The following is a 23,961-nucleotide window of genomic DNA, read 5'->3' as shown; positions in this document are numbered from 1 at the left end:
GATTCCCGGCTCAAGAAGGGCGGTGACTGGGGCGGCAGGGATGTGGCCCTCCCCGGGCTAACCAGGCAGCCCGGCTGGGCCCGAGAGCCAGCGGGCGGGCGGGCTGCGGACTCTAGCGGGGCCTGCCGGGAAAGGGGCGGGCCGAGCGCACTGGGCCGAGGCGGGGCGAAGTGGGGGTGCTTAGTCCGTTGCGGGGGGCGGGGTCGCGTCTCCGCAGCAACAGGGTGCGGCCGGGTGGGGAACGCGGGAGCGGGGCCAGCTCCCAGGAAAGCTGGTCTGCGAGCGGCCCCTGCCCGGCTCCCAGGTCCCTGCGCGACCCCGCCCTTCCCGAGACCCCAGCCGGGCTGCCGCCCGCGTCCCGGAAGGTGAGTGGGGGAGGGGAGATGGAGCCTGGGGCTGCCGAGAAGCAGGGAGAGAGGGGAAAGGTCTGCAGGCCTCTGGGCGCGGGGGACCTTTATCAAAGGGAGCGGCGAGGGGAAGGGAGGGACCATACGCAGGCGGAGAAGAGGTAGCTGGGGATCTTAAGGATTTTGCCGGGAAAAGCCTTAGCGGACCCATGGGTGCAGAAGGGACGGGCCGTGGCGGATGCAGACTGGGAGGGCCTGACGGGAAAGGGAAAAGATGGGCCCCTGTGGACGCCACAGCGCGCCTTCCCCATCCGCAAAGGCTTTCCCTCCCTCTCCTCCAGCTCCAGCCTGAACCATGTTTTTCACTTGTGGCCCAAATGAGGCCATGGTGGTCTCCGGTAAGTACTGTTGTTCCCTTCCCAGCCAGTGACCCCAGAACCCCTGTGAGTCTGGCCTCTGCCCCTTCTCCCTCTCCCTACCAACTTCCCAGCGCCAGACTTCTGCCCCTTGATGGCCACGAACTGCCCAGTTTGATTCCTACCATTCCAAGGCCCAGACTGCTTCCCCTCCAGCTCCCAGATTCTCTCCTGTGGGTTGCTGTCCCCTCACCCCCGCCAGTTCCTCAGTCTTCCACATTCAAGCTCTGCCACCGTTCCTCACTGTCCCACACCTTGCAGGGTTCTGCCGAAGCCCCCCAGTCATGGTGGCTGGAGGGCGTGTCTTTGTCCTGCCCTGCATCCAACAGATCCAGAGGTAGGCAAGAAGGGAACCAGGGAAGGGGGACCTCCGTTTTCTCTTTTTCCTCCTCTTCTTACTGTCTGCCCCTTCTTTTTCCCCTAGGATCTCTCTCAACACACTGACCCTCAATGTCAAGAGTGAAAAGGTTTACACTCGCCATGGGGTCCCCATCTCAGTCACTGGCATTGCCCAGGTGAAGCTTTCAGAGCCTTTTCCCCAAAGTCCACTTCCCCATCACCCTCTCCCAGACATTAAGACATCTTCTGGCCACAGTCTTCTCAACCCTTGCCTGCAGAGAAGTTCCTCTGCTAGTCTCATCTTTTCCAGGCACCCCAAGGCACTTGCCTCCTCCTCCTTTCTTTCCCTGAAATGGAAGAAGCATTTCTTAGAGGGCTCTCCCTTCTCTCTCTGCTTTTTCTCTGACTTCATGAGACCCCCACCACACCTTTCCTACCCCTACTCTGGCTACAGGTAAAAATCCAGGGGCAGAACAAGGAGATGTTGGCGGCCGCCTGTCAGATGTTCCTGGGGAAGACGGAGGCTGAGATTGCCCACATTGCCCTGGAGACGTTAGAGGGCCACCAGAGGGCCATCATGGCCCACATGACTGTGGAGGTTGGCCTAGGGGCAGGGAACCATCTGGAAGGATGTCAAAATGAGGGGGGCCCAAGGCCCACACTAGTCTGTGAGAGACAGTGGATCCAAGAGCATACATCCCGGCCAGGCAGGGTGGTTCATGCCTGTAATCCCAGCACTTTGGGACGCCAAGGTGGGCAGATCACTTGAGGTCAGGAGTTCGAGACCAGCCTAGCCAACCTGGTGAAACCCCCTCTCTACTACAAATACAAAAATTAGCTGGGTATGGTGGTGGGTGTCTGTAATCCCAGCTACTTGGGAGGCTGAGGCAGGAGAATCACTTGAACCCAGGAGGCAGAGGTTGCAGTGAGCCAAAAAAAAAAAAAAAAAAAAACTTACATCCCTTCTCCCCACCATCCTGTTATCACAGGAGATCTATAAGGACAGGCAGAAATTCTCAGAACAGGTTTTCAAAGTGGCCTCCTCAGACCTGGTCAACATGGGCATCAGTGTGGTTAGCTACACTCTGAAGGACATTCACGATGACCAGGTAAAACTAGGCAATTGATCCTTCCCCGCTTCCTTGCTCCCATCTCTTAAGCCCTCCAAAGGACTAATTTCTACATCTCTACCACAGGACTATTTGCACTCTTTGGGGAAGGCTCGAACAGCTCAAGTCCAAAAAGATGCACGGATTGGAGAAGCAGAGGCCAAGAGAGATGCTGGGATCCGGGTGAGAGAGATGGGGGTTGCTTAGTGGGAAAGGGGATAGAAGTGGCACAACTGAGAAGAAGCAGGGGTGCTGGGTGAGCAGGGAAAATACATGAGGCAGAAAGAGAACCTTGGTGGGAAGCAGGCTGTCACCGTGGCCTTTCTCCCCCTGCCCTGACATTTCCTACCTGATCTCTGCTTGGACAGGAAGCTAAAGCCAAGCAGGAAAAGGTGTCTGCTCAGTACCTGAGTGAGATCGAGATGGCCAAGGCACAGAGAGATTACGAACTGAAGAAGGCCGCCTATGACATCGAGGTCAACACCCGCCGAGCACAGGCTGACCTGGCCTATCAGCTTCAGGTCAGAGCCACTGCCAGGCCACTCTCTGCCCCTTCCCCATTCCTCTCAGGCTGTCCATCTCAGGATACCACTACACTATTTCTCATACTTTAACTTTGGTCTTATTCTGGCTCTCCATCTCTGGACCAACTCCCCCATATGAGGAGAGATTTAAAAGACTCAGATGTTACAGCCGAAAAGCTTTAAAGAAAAGGCCAGCCGGGTGTGGTGACTCATGCCTGTAATCCCAGCACTTTGGGAGGCCAAGGCGGGCTGATTGCTTGACCTCAGGAGTTCAAGGCCAGCCTGGGCAACATGGTGAAACCCTGTCTATGCGAAAAATACAAACATTAGCCAGGCATGGCAGCTCGGGCCTGTAGTCACAGCTACTTGGGGTGTGAGGCAGGAGGATCGCTTGAGCCAGGATGCGCAGGTTGCAGTGAGTCGAGATCACACCACTGCATTCCAGCCTGGGTGACAGTGAAATCCTGTCCAAAAAAGAGAAAAGAAAAAAAAGGCCACGCGCGGTGGCTCATGCCTGTAATCCCAGCACTTTGGTAGGCCAAGGCAGGTGGATCACAAGGTCAAGAGTTCGAGACTAGCCTGGCCAACATAGTGAAACCCCGTTTCTACTAAAAATACAAAAATTAGCCAGGTATGGTGGCACGCACCTGTAGTCACGGCTACTCAGGAGGCTGAGGCCGGAGAATTGCTTGAACCCAGGAGACAGAGGTTGCAGTGAGCTGAGACCACGCCATTGCACTCCAGCCTGGGTGACAGAGTGAGACTCCATCTCAAAAAAAGAAAAAAAGAGAAAGCCAAGAAGGGATATGATCAATAAGACTGGTCATATGTTTGGAGCAGGCTGTGCCCGTGCAAAGGCATCTGACCGAGAAAGTGGATCCAAGCTCAGATCCGGCCCATGCCCCTCTAATCAAGCAGTGCATTCTGACATGGGTCTGCATCTACACAGAGGAATTTCTGATTTGCACAGAGGCATGCTATGGGCTAGCAGCAGCCCTGGTTAATTAAAAAAGGGTATGAAGAAGGAAAACATGGACTTGGACATTGAATCCTGCAAAGTGAGATATGGGCAGCCCTTGATATTGCCAGGAAGTATAGTTGATCTTCATTCTTCATTATTCGTATCTGAGAATTTGCCTATTCACTAAAATGTATTGGTAACCTCAAAAGGTTACCAATAAAGTCGCAGCACTTTCAGGATCTTTTGCAGACACGCACAGTACCCGGGTGAGGTTGATCAAGGAGATGCTCTGCTGCCTTGTTTCAGCTCTCATACCGTAAGCCGTGTTATTTTCACAGTATATTTACTGCCATGTTTTTTGCATTTTTGTGCTTTTTATTGGTGAATTCACTCTTTAAAATGGCCCCCAAGCATCAGTGCTGGAGTGCTGTCTAGTGTCCTTTAGTGCAAGCAGGCTATGATGTGCCTTATGGGAGAAATACATGTGTTAGGTAAGCTTCGTTCATGCATAAGTTATACTGCTGTTAGCTGTGAGTTCAGTGTTAATGTATCAACAATATATTTTACATAAGGTGTCTTTAAACAGAAACACATATAAAGCAAGGCTCTATGTTGATCAGTTGATGAAAATGTTGTGACCAGAGGCTCACAGGAACCTAGCCTGTATTTCTTCTAGGAACAAATTAGGTATTAACTAATTCAGCATTCATGGCTACTTTATAGAACAGAACTACCAAGAACAATGAAAATCAACTGTACTTTGAGACCTTTACCCAAAGGATAGCAATATTATGCATTTTGTTTTTGCCAAGACTTGGTACAGACTGAAAGCATAATGAAGGTACAAAACATCTTTTGTTATTATGTTAAATTCCTGGGTGACTTGACAGGTTGAACATGGCATACAGCTTTGCAACTCAAACTGTGTTCTACCTAGCAGCAGCTGCAGCATCACTGCGAAGCTTGTTAGAAATACAAAATTGCAGGCCCTGGCCCTGACCAGCTGAATCAGAACCTGCATTTTAACAAAATCTCAAGGTGAATTCCTAGGTGATTTGTATGCACATTGGAGTTTGAGTTTGAAAAGGATTACCATAATGGAAACTGCTAGCTTGCAGTGAAGCTATGGATAAGGTTCTTAACCTTCTAAACATGACCTTACTTGTCTGCAGATTAAGGGATTGGACTGGTTGGACTCTTTTCAACTTTTATCAGTTTCTCGTTATGCACCAGGCAGTGTGCTAGGTGTTCAGGAAAGAAGGATTTATTCAACAAATATCTGTTGAGTGCCTTCTATGTGCTAGACATCATTTTGGAGGTGAGGCTATAAATATGGAGGTGAGGCAGAAAAGATTCCTGCCCTTATGCAGCTTACATTATGACACAGGAAACAGCTAGTAAGCAAGTAAATGACCTTCCCAGGCTATAATTCTTGTTTAGGTGCTGTGAAGGAAATAAACAGGGTGATGTGAAAAACTGTGGGAGGGGAGTTAGTATATTAGGTTAGCGGGTGGTGAGAGAAAGTTTCTATGAGGAAGTGGTGTTTGAGATCAGACTTGGAGATAAGAAGGAACAATGTACAGTTCTGGGCCAAGAATATTCTAGCCTGTGCTTTTTAAGTAGTCATACTTAAAAAGTGGCTGGGCGCGGTGGTTCATGCCTGTAATCCCAACACTTCGAGAGGCTGAGACAGGAAGATCACTTGAGGCCGGGAGTTTGAGACCAGTCTGGCCAACAGTGAAACCCTGTCTCTACCAAAAATACAAAAAATATTAGCCGGGTGTGGTGGTTTGAGCCTGCAGTTCCAGCTACTTGGGAGGCTGAGGCGTGAGAATCGCTTGAATCCAGAAGGCACAGTGAGCCGAGATTGCGCCACTGCACTCCAGCCTGGGCGACAGAGCGAGACTCCTTCTAAGATAGATGGATGGATGGATGGATGGACGGATGGACGGATGACAGTCAGTCAGTCAGTCAGTCAGTCAGTCATACGTGGCTTGTGGCTAGGCAGGGGACCAGTAAGTGCAAAGGCTGTGAGGTGGAGTCAGAAAGGAGGTTTCTGATCTGGGGGCGCTGGTGTGCTGTGAGTGAGGAGGAAAGGCAGGCAGGGCCAGATCACAAAGGGTTTGTGTGGTCACGATGGAGACACAGAAAAGAACTGAAAGCACAGTGGAAAGCTATTGGAGAACTTCAAGCAGAAAGGTGCCATGGTCTTATTTATATTTGTATAGGGATCAGTCTGGTTGCCTTGTGCAGAACGGGCAAAGAGAGGAAGCAAGGCCGGGTGCGGTGGTTCACACCTGTAATCCCAACACTTTGGGAGGCCGAGGTGGGCAGATCACGAGGTCAGGAGATCGAGACCATCCTGGCTAACATGGTGAAACCCCGTCTCTACTAAAAATACAAAAAATTAGCTGGGCGTGGTGGCGGGCACCTGTAGTCCCAGCTACTTGGGAGGCTGAGGCAGAAGAATGGCATAAACCCGGGAGGCGGAGCTTGCAGTGAGCCAAGATCACGCCACTGCACTCCAGCCTGGATGACAGAGTGAGACTCTGTCTCAAAAAAAAAAGAAGCAAAAGATGAGTTGGGTTCTTTTTCAGAGATGATGGATTAAACAAATGTAGCTAATTTTACTCTCTCCTAAAACCTCACTAAAGCCAAAATGATTTTTTTTTTTTTTTTTTTTTGAGATGGAGTCTCGCTCTGTCGCCCAGGCTGGAGTGCAGTGGCGCGATCTAAAATGATTTTTTTTAAGGTAAAGATAGAGGCTTGTCCAAAGGTAGTGAGTTATCTCAATTGATTGTTCAGTCAGTTACAGATTGAACTCCTTGTTCTACTCTTTACCTACTTCTCACTATTGCACTTGACTAGTCTTTCTTTCTTCCTTTCTTTCCTTCTCTTCTCTTCTTTCTTCTCTCCTCTCCTCCTCTTTGAGACCAGGTCTTACTCGGTCCCCCAGGCTAGAGTGCAGCGGTACAATCTCAGCTCACTACAGCTTCAACTGCCTGGGCTCAAGCAATACTCCCACCTCAGCTTCCTGAGTAGCTTGGTCTACAAGCATATGCCACCACGCCTGGCTAATTTTTGTATGTTTTGTAGAGACGGAATTTCACCATGTTGCCCAGGCTGGTCTCAAACTCCTGGGCTCAAAGGATCCTTCCCACCTCAGCCTCCCAAAATGCTAGGATTACAGGCGTGAGCCACCATGCCCAGCTGACTAGGCTTAAAAAAAAAAAAAGATGGAGAAAATAGGAACAGAAACCAGAGCATCATTTTGGAAAGTGGAAGTCAGTGCTAATTGACTAAGCAGGTATGACACAGCTGAGCTTGAAACCTGCAAAAGGGAAAACAATGAAATGATCTGAGGCTCAGGAGCTGGCAGCACCCAGTGCTTCTCCAGCTGTGGTAGACTGGTTAAATAAGAGGAACATGTGAAAAGCACCTTCTCAGAGCCCCTCACTGCCTCTGGGTAATGGTTCCTGCCCTGCTCCAACAGACATCTGGAGGTTTATTATCTTATTTATCTATTTTATTTTTTTTGAGACAGGGTCTCTCACTCTGTTGTCCAGGCTGGAGTGCAGTGGCGCAGTCTCGGCTCACTGCAACCTCTGCCTCCTGGGTTCAAATGATTCTCGTGCCTCACCCTCCCAAGTAATCCTCAACTGGGATTACAAGTGCCCACCACCACGCCCAGGTAATTTTTGTATTTTTTTTTTTTTTAGTAGAGAGGGGTTTCACCATGTCGGCCAGGCTGGTCTCGAACTGCTGGCCTCAAGTGATCCACCCACCTCAGCCTCACAATGTGCTGGGATTACAGGTGTGAGTTACCATACCTGCCATTGGAAGTCTATTATCTGAAGAGAGTAGACTAGAGGATGTGATGGGGGCTGGCCCAGCACAGGTGAGGACCTAGATAGTTTACCAGTAACAGGGGCATGAAATGACTATAACTTTCATGAATGCTAAATACTGAGAGCCAACCCCAACCCCAACCCCCTCAACCCCACTCAGCTCCCAGAACTTCCATCTTCCAAAAAAGAGATCAGAAGACTGCTCTGGGGAACATGACCAATCCAAAAAGAAATAACTTAAAATCCTGAATCAGATGTTTCTCCATACATGGCCTATCCAGATCACCGTAGGGTGAAGCTCAAAGTCAGCAAGCCTCACCCACATACTCAGAGCTTCCTTTCAGTGTTGAGACCTTCTTCCCTCTGAGCAGATGACAAAGGAGTTTGAAACCAGCCTGGCCAACATGGTGAAACCCCGTCTCTACTAAAAACACAAAAATTAGCTGAAATGGTGACTGTAATCCCAGCTACTCAGGAGGCTGAGGCAGGAGAATCACTTGAATCCGGGAGGCAGAGGTTGCAGTGAGCTGAGATCGTGCCATTTCATTCCAGCCTGGGCAACAGAGCAAGCCATCACAGATTTGGGAGCAACCAAGAAAGCCAGGGACAGGGTATGCTTGGTAACCTGGCAAGAGCTGACAAAGGGGAAAAATAAAACCCCACAGAAAGAAGCAGGGAAGTAAGGGAAAGGGACTAATAAGAGTCAAGCAGGGCCAGGGGTGTTGGCTCATGCCTGTAATCCCAGCACTTTGGGAGGCCAAGGTGGGTGGCTCACGAGGTCAGGAGATCGAGACCATCCTGGCTAACACGGTGAAACCCCAACTCTATAAAAATACAAAAAATTAGCCAGGCGTGGTGGTACGCGCCTGCAGTCCCAGCTACTCGGGAGGCTGAGGCAGGAGAATCACTTGAACCTGGGAGGCAGAGGTTGCAGTGAGATGAGATCATGCCACTGCACTCCAGCCTGGGTGACAGAGCGAGACTCCATCTCCAAAAAAAAAAAAAAAAGTCAAGCACATGCAAATGTGGCATGACTTATTGGGAGCAGAAACATTCTGAGAAAAATTATGTAAAAATGAGGTTTTAGATTGAAATGGTCTACTAAGTGCCCAATGCAATGAATGAAAAATATCTACATTGAAACATAACACTGTGAAACTTAAGAATGCTGAGGACAAAAAATATGAAAGCTTCTAGAGAGAGAGATCTCAAAGAGGCAGGCTTCAAAATGACTTCAGATTCCTTTTTTTTTTTTTTTCAGAGACAGGGTCTTGTTCTGTTGTCCAATACAGTGGCATAAACAAGGCTCACTGTAACCTCAACCTCCCAGGCTCAAGTGATTCTCCCACCTCAGCCTCCCCAGTAGTTGGGACCACAGGGGCACACCACCACGCCCAGCTAATTTTTAAATTTTTTTCTAGAGGTGGGATCTTGCCATATTACACAGGCTGGTCTTGAATTCCTGGGTTCAAGTTATCCTCCCACCTTAGCCTCCCAAAGTGCTGGGATTATAGGCATGAGCCACTGCATCAAGCCCAGCTTTCTTTTTTTTTTTTTTGAGATGGATTTTTGCTCTTGTCACCCAGGCTGGAGTGCAATGGCGTGATCTCAGCTACTGCAACCTCTGCCTCCTGGGTTCAAGCGATTCTCCTACCTCAGCTTCCCAAGTAGCTGGGACTACAGGTATGTGCCACCATTGCTGGCTAATTTTTGTATTTTTAGTAGAGACGGGGTTTCACCACGTTGACCAGGCTGGTCATGAACTCCTGACCTCAGGTGATCTGCCTACCTCAGCCTCCCAAAGTGCTGGGATGACAGGCATGAGCCACCATGACTGGCCCAAGCCCAGATTTCTTAAAAAGCTAGAAAACCATGGAGGAATGCCTTCAGAATTCTGATGGAAAGTTAATCCCAACATAGCAGCCTGCTTTCAGCCTAACTGGTATTAAAATAGAAGGGTAGAGGCCGGGTGCAGTGGCTAACACCTGTAATCCCAGCACTTTGGGAAGCCGAAGCAGGTGGATCACCTGAGATAAGGAGTTCAAGACCAGCCTGGCCAATGTGGTGGAACCCCATCTCTATTAAAAACACAAAAATTAGCTGAGCGTGGTGGCAGGCACCTATAATCCCAGATACATGGGAGGCTGAGGCAGGAGAATTGCTTGAACCTGGGAGATGGAGATTGCAGTGAGCCAAGACTGCGTCACTGCACTCCAGCCTGGGTGACAAGAGCGAAATTCCATCTCAAAAAAAGGTAGAATAAAAATCTCAGAGAAAGCAAGACCTCAGAAAAAATATTGTCTTTATATTCTGTCTGAGGAAGCTTCTGGAGGTTGAGTTTCACCAAAAGGTGGGCATAGACAGGAAGGAAAAAGAAACAAACAAATGGTTGCCTAAGGGACACAGGAGAGAGGTGATCCTGCACACCGGTGTAGAGGGCAACGAGGCCAGTTTGGAACGGGTTTGAAAATTTAGGGTGAAAGACAGTACAGAGTGCCGTCTCCAGAGCTATGCTTCTCTCTGGAGTGAACAGATGGGCCCGGGGGAAGGTAGAAGGCAGGGGAAGCATCACATGTATTGATGAGACCTACAATGATGATGGTGCATGGCTGAGCCTGAGCAATGGGACAACGAAGGCGTGTGTTCTGGCTGGGTGTGATGGCACATGCCTGTAACCCCAACACTTTGGGAAGCCGAGGCAGGTGGATCACGTGAGCCCAGGAGTTTGAGATCAGCCTGGGCAACATAGAAAACCCTGTCTCTACAAAAAGTACAAAAAATAGCCGGGTGTGCTGGTTCACGCCTGTAGTCCCAGCTACTCTAGAGGGGGAGGCGGGAGGATCATCTGAGCCCAGGCAGGTCAAGGCTGCAGTGAGCCATGATTACGCCATTGAACCTGGGTGACAGAGTAAGATGATGTCTCAAAAAGAAAAAAAAAATGTGTTCCTTGCCTGGCACCTCTCCTCACTAGCATCTTGATAAGAGCCTTCTGATTCCCTCACACTGCAAGGAATAAGAAGATGAAATCTAGGCTGGGTGCGATGGCTCATGCCTGTAATCCCAGCACTTTGGGAAACTGAGGCGGATGGATCACTTGAGATCAGGAGTTTGAGACCAGCCTGGCCAACATGGTGAAACCCCGTCTCTACTAAAAAAAATACAAAAATTAGCCAGACATGGTAGCACATGCCTGTAGTCCCAGCTACTTGAGAGGCTGAGGCAAGAGATTAGCTTGAACCTGGGAGGTGGAGGCTGCACTGAGCTGATCGTGCCACTGCACTCCAGCCTGGGCAATAGAGCGAAACTGCCTCAAAAAAAAAAGAAAAGAAAAGAAATCTGCCTAAATAAGAGGAATTCTATGAATACACACATTCTTGTAGATGTTCAGAGTATCCCTGGAAGGATACACAAGAAGCTGGTCTTGGTGGTTTCTCTGGGAAAGGGACCCAGGTGGTTTGGAGAATGAGGAAGAAGCCTCGTGGTTCACTTTTTTTTCTGTTAAATCTGCACCATGTGCAAAAGACAAAAAAGATCACCTGTCCCCACCCCCACAAAAAATAAGTCAGCTATTGCAGTAGGCTAGGCTAGCACTAAGGTTATCGCAGCAACAGTGGGGGGATTTGAGCAAGACTGGAGATAGCAGAAAGCCAACATGTGCTCAGTGCCCTCAAGGTATTTATACTCTAGAAGGGGGCACAGGTGGGAAAAATAGATTAAACGGGGGCTCATCAGAGAAACACTGGACTCCACTGGACTGGCCAAGCAGACAGGAGGGAACCCACCTTCATGTACCTGCTCCTTTTTTTTTTTTTTTTTTTTTGGAGATAGAGTCTTATTCTGTTGCCCAGGGTGGAGTGCAGTGGCGTGATCCCAGCTCACTGCAACCTTCGCCTCCCAGGTCCAAGCAATTCTCCTGCCTCAGCCTCCCGGGTGGCTGGGACTACAGGCGTTCGCCACCACACCTGGCTAATTTTTTGTATTTTAGTAGAGACAGGGTTTCACCATGTTGGCCAGGCTGGTCTCGAGCTCCTGAACTCAGGCAATCCACCCTCCTTGGCCTCCCAAAGCGCTAGGATTACAGGCGTGAGCCACCGCGCCCGGCCACCGGCTCCTATTTTTATATCCCACTCTGGAGCTCTGGTTCCCGGGCACTTGCTCTTCACCTCTGACTCAGAGCGTGAACCTGACTTCACCCTCCTACCCAGGTGGCCAAGACTAAGCAGCAGATTGAGGAGCAGCGGGTGCAGGTGCAGGTGGTGGAGCGGGCCCAGCAGGTGGCAGTGCAGGAGCAGGAGATCGCCCGGCGGGAGAAGGAGCTGGAGGCCCGGGTGCGGAAGCCAGCGGAAGCTGAGCGCTACAAGCTGGAGCGCCTAGCCGAGGCAGAGAAGTAAATGTCCCCTCCCTGACCCTGCCTAGCTCACTTGCCACCTAGGCACCCCAAGATGGAGTGCTGAAGCCTTCACCACCTGGACTCCTATGGATTTCAGGTTTCAGGAGCCTCTGCAGCACTGGGCCTTTCTCCTGGGAGTAAGGGCCGCTCGGCTCCACCCTCCACTTCCCTTCTGTCCACAGGTCCCAACTAATTATGCAGGCGGAGGCAGAAGCCGAGTCTGTGCGGGTGAGTTAAGAGGCAGTTCATGCTGGCTTGTGGAGAGGGTGGGGGTTGCTGCTTGATCGGGGATTTCTTGTTCTTAATGATTTCCGTCAATCTCACAAGCATCCTTAACCCTCAGATGCGTGGGGAAGCTGAGGCCTTTGCCATAGGGGCCCGAGCCCGAGCCGAGGCTGAGCAGATGGCCAAGAAGGCAGAAGCCTTCCAGCTGTACCAAGAGGCTGCTCAGCTGGACATGCTGCTAGAGAAGCTGCCCCAGGTCTGGAGGTCATGTGGGCACCAAGAAAGGAGGAAATAGAACCAGGGACTAAGGGGTGGGGTGTAGTGAGGGGCTTAGGGAGAAACAGGCTAGGGGGACTCTAAATTAGGGGTGGGAATTATTAGTGACCAAAGTGAGGAAGGATGATCAGTGGAACGAGGACCTTAAAACCCAGAGTAAGTTGTTTTATGAAGAATGTGGTCAGATCATGGGCACTGAGTGGGTGTCTCTCTCCTGCCAGGTGGCAGAGGAGATCAGTGGTCCCTTGACTTCAGCCAATAAGATCACACTGGTGTCCAGCGGCAGTGGGACCATGGGGGCAGCCAAAGTGACTGGGGAAGTACTGGACATTCTAACTCGCCTGCCAGAGAGTGTGGAAAGACTCACAGGCGTGAGCATCTCCCAGGTGAGGTCTCAGGTTGGAGCTGAGGAGCAGAATTGCTAGGTTCCTGTGTTGTGTGACACAGCATGCCTAGCATTTAACCAGCATCCAGGCCTGGGAGTCATTGATGTTTATTAATCACTTTCTGTGTGCCAGACACAGTGCTAAGCTTCTACATAAATGAGTTGTTTTAAATCAAACTACCATTAGGGTATATAGGATTTTACAAAGTCAAGAAACTCAACATCCAGCATGTTCCTACTCATTCTGCTAGTGCAGCTGGAGTGAAATCCAGGTCGACTGTCTCTGCAACCTGTGCTTGTGGTCACCCCACTAGTATAGGGAACTAGTTGCAGCCTATTGACAGTTAATTAATTCCAGGGCATATCACTGCTTTTCTCAGCGCCCCAGTTAATTCACCTGTAGATCATGGTAGAAGTCAGCAAACAGGCTCTGGAGCCACTGTTTTGTTGCGAATCCTAGCTACAATGCCTGCTAGCTGTAATCTTGGACAAGTAATCAACCTCTCTATACCTGTTTCCTCATCTTAAAATTGGGTTAATAATTAGAAACTACCCTGTTGAATTGTTGAGGGGCTCGAGCAAATATTTGCAGTGTTTAGAATAGTGCCTGGTATATAGTAAGCATCATGTGTATGTTAAAGAAATGGGGCCAGGTGCAGTGGCTTACGCCTGTAATCCCAGCACTTTGGGAGGCTGAGGCAGGCAGATCACCTGAGGTTAGGAGTTGGAGACCAGCCTGGCCAACATGGTGAAACACCATCTTTACTAAAAATACAAAAAAAAATTAGCCAGGCTTGGTGGTGCATGCCTGTAATCTCAGCTACTCGGGAAGCTGAGGCAGGAGAATTGCTGGAACCCAGGAGGCGAAGGTTGCAGTGAGCTGAGATCACACCACTGCACTCCAGCCTGGGTGACAGAATAAGACTCTATCTCAAAAAAAAAAAAAAAGGTCCAGGCGCGGTAGCTCATGCCTGTAATCCCAGCACTTTGGGAGGCTGAGGCGGGCGGATCACGAGGTCAGGAGATCGAGACCATCCTGGCTAACACAGTGAAACCCCGTCTCTACTAAAAATACAAAACAGCCGGGCGTGGCGGTGTGTGCCTGTAGTCCCAGCTGCTGGGGAGGCTGAGGCAGGAGAATGGTGTGAACCTGGGAGGCAGAGCTTGCAGTGAGCCGAGATAGCACCACTGCACTCCATCCTAGGCAACAGAGCAAGACTCTGTCTCAAAAAAAAAAAAGAGAAAGAAATGCATATTCGGGCTGGGTGCTGTGGCTCACGCTTGTAATCCCAGAACTTTGGGAGGCCAGGGTGGACGATCAGCTGAGGTCAGAAGTTTGAGATCACCCTGGCCAACATGGTGATACCCCATCTCTACCAAAAATACAAAAATTAGCTGGGTATGGTGGCGCATACCTGTAATCCCAGCTACTCGGGAGGCTGAGGCAGGAGAATCACTTGAACTCAGGAGGCGGAGGCTGCAGTAAGCCAAGATCGCACCACTGCATTCTAGCCTGGGTGATAGAGTGAGATTCCGTCTCAAAAAAAAAAAAAAAAAAAGTATGTAAATAAAAGCACTGGATCATACCAATGACCTTCAAGCTGGGTTCCTTGGAGCCTCCTGGAGGCCTGCAGTAGAATATTCAGAGCTAAGGAGAGTGTGCAAACAAGGCTCTGCCCCCTCTCCTCTCTTCAGTGATTTATTGTATGTGGATCCTGATGTCTTTGTTTGGGGAAACAGGATGTGGTAGGGCACCAGAAAGAACCCTGGCTGTGTGTGTTCTGCCTATAGCCCATTCGTCTAAACTGGGGCCCGGGAGAGTAGGGGCCTCAGCCTCCCGAATGTTCCCAAGTGTCATCTACTGTTGTCTTTTTGCCAGGTGAATCACAAGCCTTTGAGAACAGCCTGAGCCTTCAGCCCTCACAGATGCCCAGCCTCATAGCTGAAGTTGCCTGAATGATCCTCCTGTTGCATGTAACCCACTGGCCTCCCTGAGCATGTCCATTGACAGTGAGGTCCCACCCCTCATCTCTCCTTGCCAAATAGTTTGTGCCTTGTCTTGAAGGGGGTTGGTCCCCTTGCCAACCTCACACTGCTATGATTGCCAACTCCAGCGGTCCCATGTCAGCCTTCTGATGATCCCACTCCACCCCACCTCAACTTATTTAACTTCCTAATTAAATCAGACTGTTTGAGCCTGTTGTCTAGAATACTTTCCTGACCAAGACTGAGGGATGGGCTGGAGGTTTTCAACTTTGCTACCCAAATAAATTGCTGTAAGTAAGTACTAATAAAACAGAAGCAATTGGAAATTAATGCTTGGCCTGGCACAGTGGCTCATGCCTGTAATCCCAGCACTTTGGGAGGCCAAGGCAGGCAGATCATCTGAGGTCAGGAGTTCAAGACCAGCCTGGCCAACATGACGAAACCTTGTCTCTACCAAAAATACAAAAATTAGCCAGGCAGGGTGAAACATGCCTGTAGTCCCAGCTACTTGGGAGGCTGAGGCAGGAGAATTACTTGAACCTGGGAAGCAGAGGTTGCAGTGAGCCAAGATCGCACCACTGCACTCTAGCCTAGGTGACAGACTGAGACTGTTTCAAAAAAAAGAAAAAGAAAATAAATAAATGCTAGACTCAGGTATGGTGACTCTTGCCTATAGTCCTAGCTACTTGGGAGGCTAAGGTGGGAGGATCACTTGAGCTCAGGAGTCTAAGGCTGTAGTGAGCCATGATCACACCACTGCATTCCAGCCTGGGTGACAAAGCAAGATCCTGGCTCTATTAGAAAGAAAATGAATGCTAGAATGTAGCTTCTTCCCTTGCATACAATAGGCTTTCTTGCATACAATAGGCTTTCTATAATGGGAGAAAAGCAAGTTACTTATATACTGTCAAGAGTTTTAGAGTTAATTTTTCCCCCCAACAGTGTATTATAGTCAGAAAAGCATGCTAAAATAGAAGGAATGTTGGGAATAATACTAGTTCCTAGAATTCCTGAAAACATGGCAAAAGGAATTATTGTTTTCAGGGTAGCTTTGAGACTTGCATTGTGAACTTAAAAGTATGAGGTAGTAGATGGTACAGATTGTTTTAGAATGGGACCATAAGGTAGCAATCCCACCTAGTTATCCTTTTTTTTTTTAAAAGACAAGGTCTTGGGCTTGGGCCGGGCGCGGTGGCTCATGCTTGTAGTCCCAGAACTTTTTGGGAGGCTGAGACGGGTGGATCACTTGAGGTCAGGAGTTTGAGACCAGTCCTGGCCAACGTGGTGAAACCCCATCTCTACTAAAATACAAAAATTAGCCCGGCGTGATGGTGGGTGCCTGTAATCCCAGCTACTTGGGAAGCTGAGGCAGAATTCCTTGAACCCGGGAGGCAGAGGTTGTAGTGAGCCAAGATCGCGCCAATGTGCTCCAACCTGGGCGACATAGCAAGACTCCATCTCAAGAAAAAAGAAAAAAAAAAGACAAGGTCTTGCTCTGTCACCCAGGCTGGGGTGCAGGGGTAGGGTCAGGGCTCATTGCAGCCTCAACCTCCCAGGCTCAGGCAATCCTCCCATCCAATCCCCACCCCCCTACCCCCAACAACCACCACCCCCCCCACCCCAGCAGCTGGGACTACAGGCATGCACCACCATGCCCAGCTTTTTTTTTGTTAGATGGTTCACTGCTGCCCAGGCTGGTGTGGAACTCCTGGGCTGAAGCCATCCTCCTGCCTCGGCCCCCCAGAGTGCTGGGATTACAAGTGGGAGCCACCATACCAGGGCTTCACTAGTTATCTTGGTGTCATAGGTTGACTAAGCCCACAGGATCACAGGAAATGGCCATGGGTACACATAACCCAAAGGAATTCTGGGCTGGGTGGCCCAGGCCAGTTCAACCATTTCTGGTTCAGTACATCTGGGTGGGATGAAAAACTTGCATTTATTTCTGCAAGTTCCCAGAGGATGTGGATGCTGGTCTGGAAACCAGTTACACATGACTTGTCATTCTTCTCAGCTTCCATTTTCCATCCCTGGATCCTGCATCTAAGCCTATGCCTTCCCCAGTTAAGACTCATTGGTGGGCCTGGTGCACTGGCTCACCTGGCTTATGCCTACAGTCCCAGCTGCTTGGGAGAATGAGATGGATTGCTTAAGCCCAGGACATCAAGGCTGTAGTGAGCCGTCAAGAGACTACAGTAAAGACTGACTAGTGCTCAGAGCAGTTTGGGTACCAGAAACAATGACGTGAGGGTCTATAAAGCAGTCAGTGTCCTTACCAGTACCTCCCTGAGATACCAAATCGGCAGACACCCAAGTCCCTCATATAAAATGTAGTACTTGCATATAACCTGTGTACTTCAAATCATCTCTACGTTACTTGTAATACCTAATCTAATGCAAATATTATGTAAATAATTTATACTATTATTGTTTAGGGAATAATGAGAAGTCTATACATGTCCAGTACAACTCTTTTCCCAGTATCCAGTTGGTTGAATCCGTAGGACAGGGACTCAGTGTCAATTTAAGGAGAGCAGTGCAACTGAACTCAGGCCCCATGCCTCCATCAGCCGTGTTTCCCTAAATAAGCACACATCTCGCAGCTTTTTTCAATTCCCATTTATTTTTGGCTCTTGGGGCGATGTCATCTTTTCAATATGAAAAAAAGCAGCAAGTTCAACACAAAATAGAAATCTCAAATGTAGGATAGAACAAAACCAAGTGTGTGAGGGGGGAAGCAACAGCAAAAGGAAGAAATGAGATGTTGCAAAAAAGATGGAGGAGGGTTCCCCTCTCCTCTGGGGACTGACTCAAACGCTGATGTGGCAGTATACACCATTCCAGAGTCAGGGGTGTTCATTCTTTTTTGGGAGTAAGAAAAGGTGGGGATTAAGACGTTTCTGGAGGCTTAGGGACCAAGGCTGGTCTCTTCCCCCACTCCCAACCCCCTTGATCCCTTTCTCTGATCAGGGGAAAGGAGCTCGAGTGAGGGACATAGAGTTGGAAAGGGAAGGATTCCACTTGACAGAGTGGGACAGACTCCTCCAAAGAGTAGAGCTTGGAGGGAGATTGAAAGTGGAGATAATACTGCTGACACCTCCCTTGAAGCTGAGATGGGAAATGGACATACTTAGAAATTTAGTGACTTTAATAGCCTGGATTTCCCTCTCCAAAACTTTTAGAATGGAAAATCCCATCCCCTTCCTTATATAGTGACTTCTACCCACTACCTTCTACCATTTTCTACTTTGGGCTTAGGATGATGGCCATTATCTACATGTGTTTTCAGCACCTGGTTGGTTCTAAATGGGATCTGGAGACCCAGCTTCTTGGAGATTTTTAAGAGGAAGTATTAACTGGACAAATGGAATGGGCACCAGAAAGAAATACAGGGTCACCCAGAATGGCAGAAACCTAGGTTTCCCAGAGTGGAAAGAGAGAGGAGACATTCAACAAACAAGTATTTATTGAGCGCCTACTATGTGCCAGGCACTGTTCTAGACCCCCCCAGAAGAAAAAACAAAAAACAAGATAGAGGCAGCAAACACAAATTCTGAGGGAGAGGAAAGGGGCAGTTGAGTAAGACGGCTAAGGGAACTGAGAAGCCTGAGGTGATGGGGGCTCTGCCTTAGGCCTCCTCTTCGGCCTCCTCACCGAAATCCTCCTCCTCTTCTGCGGTGGCATCCTGGTACTGCTGATACTCAGAGACGAGGTCGTTCATGTTGCTCTCAGCCTCGGTGAACTCCATCTCGTCCATGCCCTCGCCTGTGTACCAGTGGAGGAAGGCCTTCCGGCGGAACATGGCAGTGAACTGCTCCGAGATGCGCTTGAAGAGCTCCTGGATGGCTGTGCTATTGCCAATGAAGGTGACTGCCATCTTGAGGCCACGAGGTGGGATGTCACAGACGGCTGTCTTGACATTGTTGGGGATCCATTCCACAAAGTAGCTGCTGTTCTTGTTCTGCACGTTAAGCATCTGCTCATCGACCTCCTTCATGGACATCCGACCACGGAAGACAGCAGCCACGGTGAGGTATCGGCCGTGGCGGGGGTCACAGGCAGCCATCATGTTCTTGGCATCGAAGACCTGCTGGGTGAGTTCCGGCACTGTGAGAGCTCGATACTGCTGGCTTCCACGGCTGGTGAGAGGGGCAAAGCCAGGCATAAAGAAATGGAGACGTGGGAAGGGGACCATGTTGACTGCCAACTTGCGGAGGTCAGCATTGAGCTGGCCAGGGAAACGGAGGCAGGTGGTGACACCACTCATGGTGGCTGAGACAAGGTGGTTCAGATCCCCGTAGGTTGGTGTGGTCAGCTTCAGAGTGCGGAAGCAGATATCATAGAGGGCCTCGTTGTCAATGCAATAGGTCTCATCAGTATTCTCTACCAACTGATGGACGGAGAGGGTGGCATTGTAGGGCTCGACCACGGTGTCAGACACTTTGGGTGAAGGCACCACACTGAAGGTATTCATGATGCGATCAGGGTATTCTTCTCGGATCTTGCTGATAAGGAGAGTGCCCATTCCAGAGCCTGTGCCCCCGCCCAGTGAGTGGGTCAGCTGGAAGCCCTGCAAGCAGTCACAGCTCTCTGCCTCCTTCCGTACCACATCCAGGACAGAATCAACCAGCTCGGCGCCCTCTGTGTAGTGGCCTTTGGCCCAGTTGTTACCTGCCCCAGACTGACCTGGAATGCAGTCAGGAGAAAAGCTCAATTAACAGGGTATGGAAGATACATGATGTTTCCATCTTTCAACTTTTCAAATAATTCCCTCGGATGTATCTTCTTTCTCCTTCACTGTGATATATTCTCCCCCTACTGCCCCATAATTTACCAGCAATAGTAGGCACTACCTCTACCCTCCATTAGATTTCAGAACACATTTCTGTATTAGCACTCCAATACAACAATCATCTCCTAACTTTTGCTGTGTCCTTGCACCCAAATAAGTTGAACACGATGGTATATCATCTGCTAATATCATCTGTATAACTCACCAAATACAAAGTTGTCTGGTCTAAAGATCTGGCCAAAAGGACCTGAGCGAACAGAGTCCATGGTCCCAGGTTCTAGATCCACCAGGATGGCACGAGGAACATATTTGCCACCTACAGAGAATAAAGTTAAGAGCTGTGAAATCTGGCAGAAGGGAAGGTTTATAGATATACTGGAAATGGGAGACAGCAGGGATCAGAGACTTGTCATTCCAGGTCTTGCCACCAGGTGGCAGCAGACGTCTTTGGCCCCGACGGTGGTTCACAAAAGGGACAAAATGACAGATTCACCCAAAGGGGATAAGGCGTGCCCAGAAATGGAAAGAGATCCCAGATAAGTGGGAGACAGGGAAGGGAACCTGAGCTGCCCGGGCTCCTGCCCTTACCTGTGGCTTCATTGTAGTACACAGAGATGCGGTCCAGCTGCAGGTCGCTGTCCCCGTGGTAGGTGCCGGTGGGGTCGATGCCATGTTCATCACTGATCACCTCCCAGAACTGCCGAGGGGGAGCAACGAGACCACAACAGGTCAAGTCCCAGCCAACTATGTCCCCAACTACCATTTTATTTCATCTTTTTCTTAATTTTTTTTGAGACGGAGTCTCGCTCTGTCACCAGGCTGGAGTGCAGTGGCGCTATCTCGGCTCACTGTAACCTCTGCTTCCCGGGTTCAAGCGATTCTCCTGCCTCAGCCCCCGGAGTAGCTGGGACTATAGGCGCGCACCAACACGCCCAGCTACTTTTTGTATTTTTAGTAGAGACGGGTTTCACCATGTTGGCCAGGATGGTCTAGATCTCTTGACCTCGTGATCCGCCCACCTTGGCCTCCCAAAGTGCTGGGATTACAAGGGTGAGCCACCGCGCCCAGCTTCTTCTAATTTTTAAGACAGGGTCTTCCTGTTGCCCAGCCTGCAGTGCAGTGGTGCAATCACGGATGACTACAGCGTGGAACTCCCAGGCTCAACCGATCCTCCCATCTCAGCCTCTCGAGTAGCTGGGACCACAGACGCGCGCCACCACGCCCAGCTAATTTTTTATTTTTATTTTTTGTAGAAACGTGGCATGGGGGAGGGTCTCGCTTTGTTGCCCAGGATGGTCTCGAACCCCTGACCTGGAGGGATCTCAATTCGCCCACCTCGACCCCACATCTCCCATTTTAATTCCACACGCGCTCAGGCCGTTGTTCTAGGGCATGGCATCCCGTGTGCCTGCCACACCCTTCCCCTAGACACTCGCTCCCCCGAGAAAGCCACAGCTTTCCCTGCTCTGGATATGTGCAGCGGGTCCCAAGTGCTCGGTGGGCGGATGGAGGTCGACCACACTTCGATAAGCGCCGCTCTCCTTCCCCCAAGCTGGGCACCGCCCCACCGCGCGGCGAACAAAAGGCTGGGGTCTGAGGAAAGAGCTGCCGCCGCAGTCGACCACCCCCCCGCCCTCCACGTGACTGCGGCGCACGCGCAGGTCGAGCCGCCGACAAAAAACTTCGCGCGTGGGCGGGGCCAGGGACAAAAATTCAGCGCGCGAGGGGCGGGGCCCAAGGTAGCGCGCCCCTGCCGGCGGGCACCGCCGCATTGTCCCCGCGCGCCCACGGCGCCCCGGCCCCCCCCCGCGCAGGGCCCCGCCCTTCTGCTACAACGTAGCAGCCGCACTTCCTCCCGCCCCTCCCCCGCTACACTGTAACCGCGCGCAAAAAAAAAAAAAATCCCCCTTGGCCTCGGAATTTTTATTCCTTCGCTAGATTTCTACCCCTTGATTTAAAGGATTCTTTCTCTCCCATTAAGTCCTGAGGGACTCATTAAAGAAAACCACACACCCCCATTTTCTCGACATATCTGTTCACGCCCTAAAAAAGTCTCTCTTAGGGGCCATGAAAGCAAGTAAAATTAATCCCGTTCTTATTCTCCTTCCACCCAGGAACAACTACAGGACCGGCCCTCTGGGGTCGCGGGCGCGTTGGGGTCCCTGGTCTTTTGTGAAAGGTAGCGCCCAGCGCAGCCCACCCTGGCGCATCGCCCCCCACCCTTGCGCTGGAGCTCTCTGCAGCCGCCCGACGGCCTCACCCCTTCCCGCTCCGGTTTGGTCCTAAGAACCCCGCAGGGGGGTTGGGCGGGATGCACATGGGCAAAACCTCGCCCCGCTTTGTCTGCGACCGTTTCCGCATCTCTCTCCCTGCCCGGTTCTCGGACCGTTAGAAGCCCTTTTAAGTAACATCTTGTAAGTCCTCGGTCTTCCCGCCCCCAAACCCGAAGAGCCCTTTTACTAGTTTCTCCAAAATGTGCCTGCCAAGAAAAATGATTCCCAGCTTTCCAAAAGCAAATGCTAGCTACAATTGTTATATATATAAATGTAACAAACTTGAGAGGGGCAAAGCTTGATTAAGGATAGAGGGTGCAAATGCCCCACAACCATTTTTTCATAACTTACCTGGATTTTTCCTTGTAAAAAGAAATAAAAGAGGTGTAAAATTCTTACCTTGGCACCGATCTGGTTGCCACACTGACCAGCCTGGATGTGCACGATTTCCCTCATGGTTAAAATTTAATTTTTTTGCTCGCCTCAAGGTATGTATGGGGCAAGAAAATAAGTAATTTTTTTTCTCCGCAGGTCGCAGGCTGGAAGGTTGGAATGCGCCCCACAGGCTGGAGCAGCGAGGTGCAAACGCGGCGGCAGGAAGGTTCTGAGAGGGAGAAAGGAGAGGGGAGGGCGCGGAGGGAAGGCAGGCTGGGCGGGGCGCGCGTGCGCCGGGGCTGGGAGGCGGGAGAATCGGCCCCGCGCGCGGTAGGGAGACAAAGCCTCATCGAGCCTGGCCCTGATTAGTCGATGCCGGTCATGTACCAGGCGTCCATTGGCCTCTGAGCCAGTGGACGAGCGCAGTCCTCTTCGGGAGTTGTAGTCCCCTATTGTTGTCCATGCTGCAAAATGAAGTGACGAATGGGTGGGTACCGGTTTGGTTTTCATGGGGTTTTTGTTTTGTAAATGAAAAACGACCTTGCGCAAGATTCCTTTCCTCTATGCCTGAGGTTTTTGTACAAAAAGTGAGCAGTTCTCGGGGGTACAGGAATTGAGAAGTCTGGGGTTCCAGAAGTTGGGTGGTGGGGTAGACACGCCCTGAAAGCTCCCAGCTGCAGTACCTCTACGGGAGAAAGGATTGCTTAGCTCAGCGAAAAATGGGGAGAAGTCTGGCACCGTGCTCTGCCTCCCCTGGCCTTTGGTGACCCAAGGCATGAACTTCAGTAAGCTTCTGCTCCCTCAAATACTTCAAGAAGGGAATCGCCCTCTTGCTATTTCCTTGGAAATTTTCGAGCCATTGTTTTGAAAGAGAAACAAAATTGCAGCAAGGGCTTTTCAGGATAGCGATGTTGTCTGGAGAGTATGTTCAAAGAATAAAATAGTTTAGAGAAACCGACATCGGGGATTTGTGAAACTAGAAGTCTCCTACGTGGGTAGGAGATCTGGACCCTAGGGCAGACTTTGAAGACACCTTGGTCTTCTTGTCAAACAGGGAACTATGGAATGAGATGCCTGATAGATTTTCAGTTTTTTCAGCCTGCCTCTTTAGACATGTTAATGAAGTCAGTGGTTTTTCAATTCGCTGATTTCACTGACCAGGTGGCCGCCACTGCAACTCTGCAAGAGACCCAGTATTGAAAAACGAGAGAGGGGTAATTGATGGGGGAAAAATTGAGTGGGTTCAAGACGGAGTCCATCTGCTTCTTCCCATAGATTTATTATTCACTTATTTGATAGTTACTATGTATCCACCAAATTAGGAGCTATGGTTACAAAATGATTAAGAATTAGCTCCCTGTCCTCCAGGATGTTGCAGTCTGGTGAGAAGCATACAATCAATAAAATGTGGTAACCACTCAGAAATGTAGTATCAAGTCAACGTCATTGTTAATTCACATTCGATCACACAGATCAATGTTTTTTTTTTTTTTTTTTTTTTGTATTTTTAGTAGAGACAGGGTTTCACTGTGTTAGCCAGGATGGTCTCGATCTCCTCACCTCGTGATTCGCCCGCCTTTGCCTCCCAAAGTGCTGGGATTACAGGCGTGAGCCACTGCGCTGGGCAGATCAATGTATTTCTAAGTTGCCTTCTAAATGAGGGAACATCAACTTGTGTAAGCCTTCTCTACCCACTTAAAATATAATGCTTTACG

At 50.1% G+C, this 23,961-nt stretch overlaps 2 protein-coding genes across 3 annotated transcripts; one reads left to right on the top strand and one right to left on the bottom strand.

Annotated features, from left to right (window-relative positions):
* Positions 1-223: 223 nt before the first annotated feature.
* On the top strand, positions 224-15,015 carry FLOT1 (flotillin 1). Of its 2 annotated transcripts, XM_003807347.6 has the most exons (13): positions 224-365; positions 689-745; positions 1,025-1,100; positions 1,188-1,278; positions 1,557-1,700; positions 2,092-2,211; positions 2,299-2,394; positions 2,580-2,732; positions 11,750-11,931; positions 12,117-12,162; positions 12,278-12,415; positions 12,657-12,821; positions 14,700-15,015. In XM_003807347.6, exons 2-13 carry the CDS (start codon positions 703-705, stop codon positions 14,727-14,729), a joined length of 1,284 nt encoding a protein of 427 aa, XP_003807395.1. In that variant the 5' UTR covers positions 224-365; positions 689-702; the 3' UTR covers positions 14,730-15,015. The 2 variants fall into 2 exon arrangements, with proteins under 2 accessions (XP_003807395.1, XP_024784854.1); XM_024929086.4 differs by lacking the exon at positions 1,557-1,700.
* A 3,239-nt stretch (positions 15,016-18,254) lies between these two features.
* Positions 18,255-23,652, bottom strand: TUBB (tubulin beta class I). Its single transcript, XM_034961709.3, has 4 exons — positions 22,271-23,652; positions 20,187-20,295; positions 19,804-19,914; positions 18,255-19,492 (listed from the first exon to the last, which is right to left on the bottom strand). The coding sequence occupies exons 1-4, from the start codon at positions 22,325-22,327 to the stop codon at positions 18,435-18,437; spliced, it is 1,335 nt and encodes a 444-aa protein (XP_034817600.1). The 5' UTR covers positions 22,328-23,652; the 3' UTR covers positions 18,255-18,434.
* Positions 23,653-23,961: the final 309 nt, after the last annotated feature.

The sequence above is a fragment of the Pan paniscus genome, chromosome 5, assembly GCF_029289425.2.
Source record: "Pan paniscus chromosome 5, NHGRI_mPanPan1-v2.0_pri, whole genome shotgun sequence".
In the NCBI taxonomy this organism is placed as follows: Eukaryota; Metazoa; Chordata; class Mammalia; order Primates; family Hominidae; genus Pan; species Pan paniscus.
The sequence above is the reverse complement of the archived record's forward strand: the minus strand, read 5'-3'. Positions and strand labels throughout refer to the sequence as shown.

Excerpts from the sequence above, each read along its gene's own strand:
- FLOT1 (XM_003807347.6), top strand. The coding sequence starts at position 703 with ATGTTTTTCACTTGTGGCCCAAATGAGGCCATGGTGGTCTCCG. Across the intron at positions 746-1,024 it reads TGAGGCCATGGTGGTCTCCG|GGTTCTGCCGAAGCCCCCCA; the intron begins GTAAGTACTGTT and ends CACACCTTGCAG. Across the intron at positions 1,279-1,556 it reads CAGTCACTGGCATTGCCCAG|GTAAAAATCCAGGGGCAGAA; the intron begins GTGAAGCTTTCA and ends CTCTGGCTACAG.
- TUBB (XM_034961709.3), bottom strand. The coding sequence starts at position 22,327 with ATGAGGGAAATCGTGCACATCCAGGCTGGTCAGTGTGGCAACCAGATC. Across the intron at positions 19,915-20,186 it reads GTACTACAATGAAGCCACAG|GTGGCAAATATGTTCCTCGT; the intron begins GTAAGGGCAGGA and ends TATTCTCTGTAG. Across the intron at positions 19,493-19,803 it reads ACCAGACAACTTTGTATTTG|GTCAGTCTGGGGCAGGTAAC; the intron begins GTGAGTTATACA and ends ACTGCATTCCAG.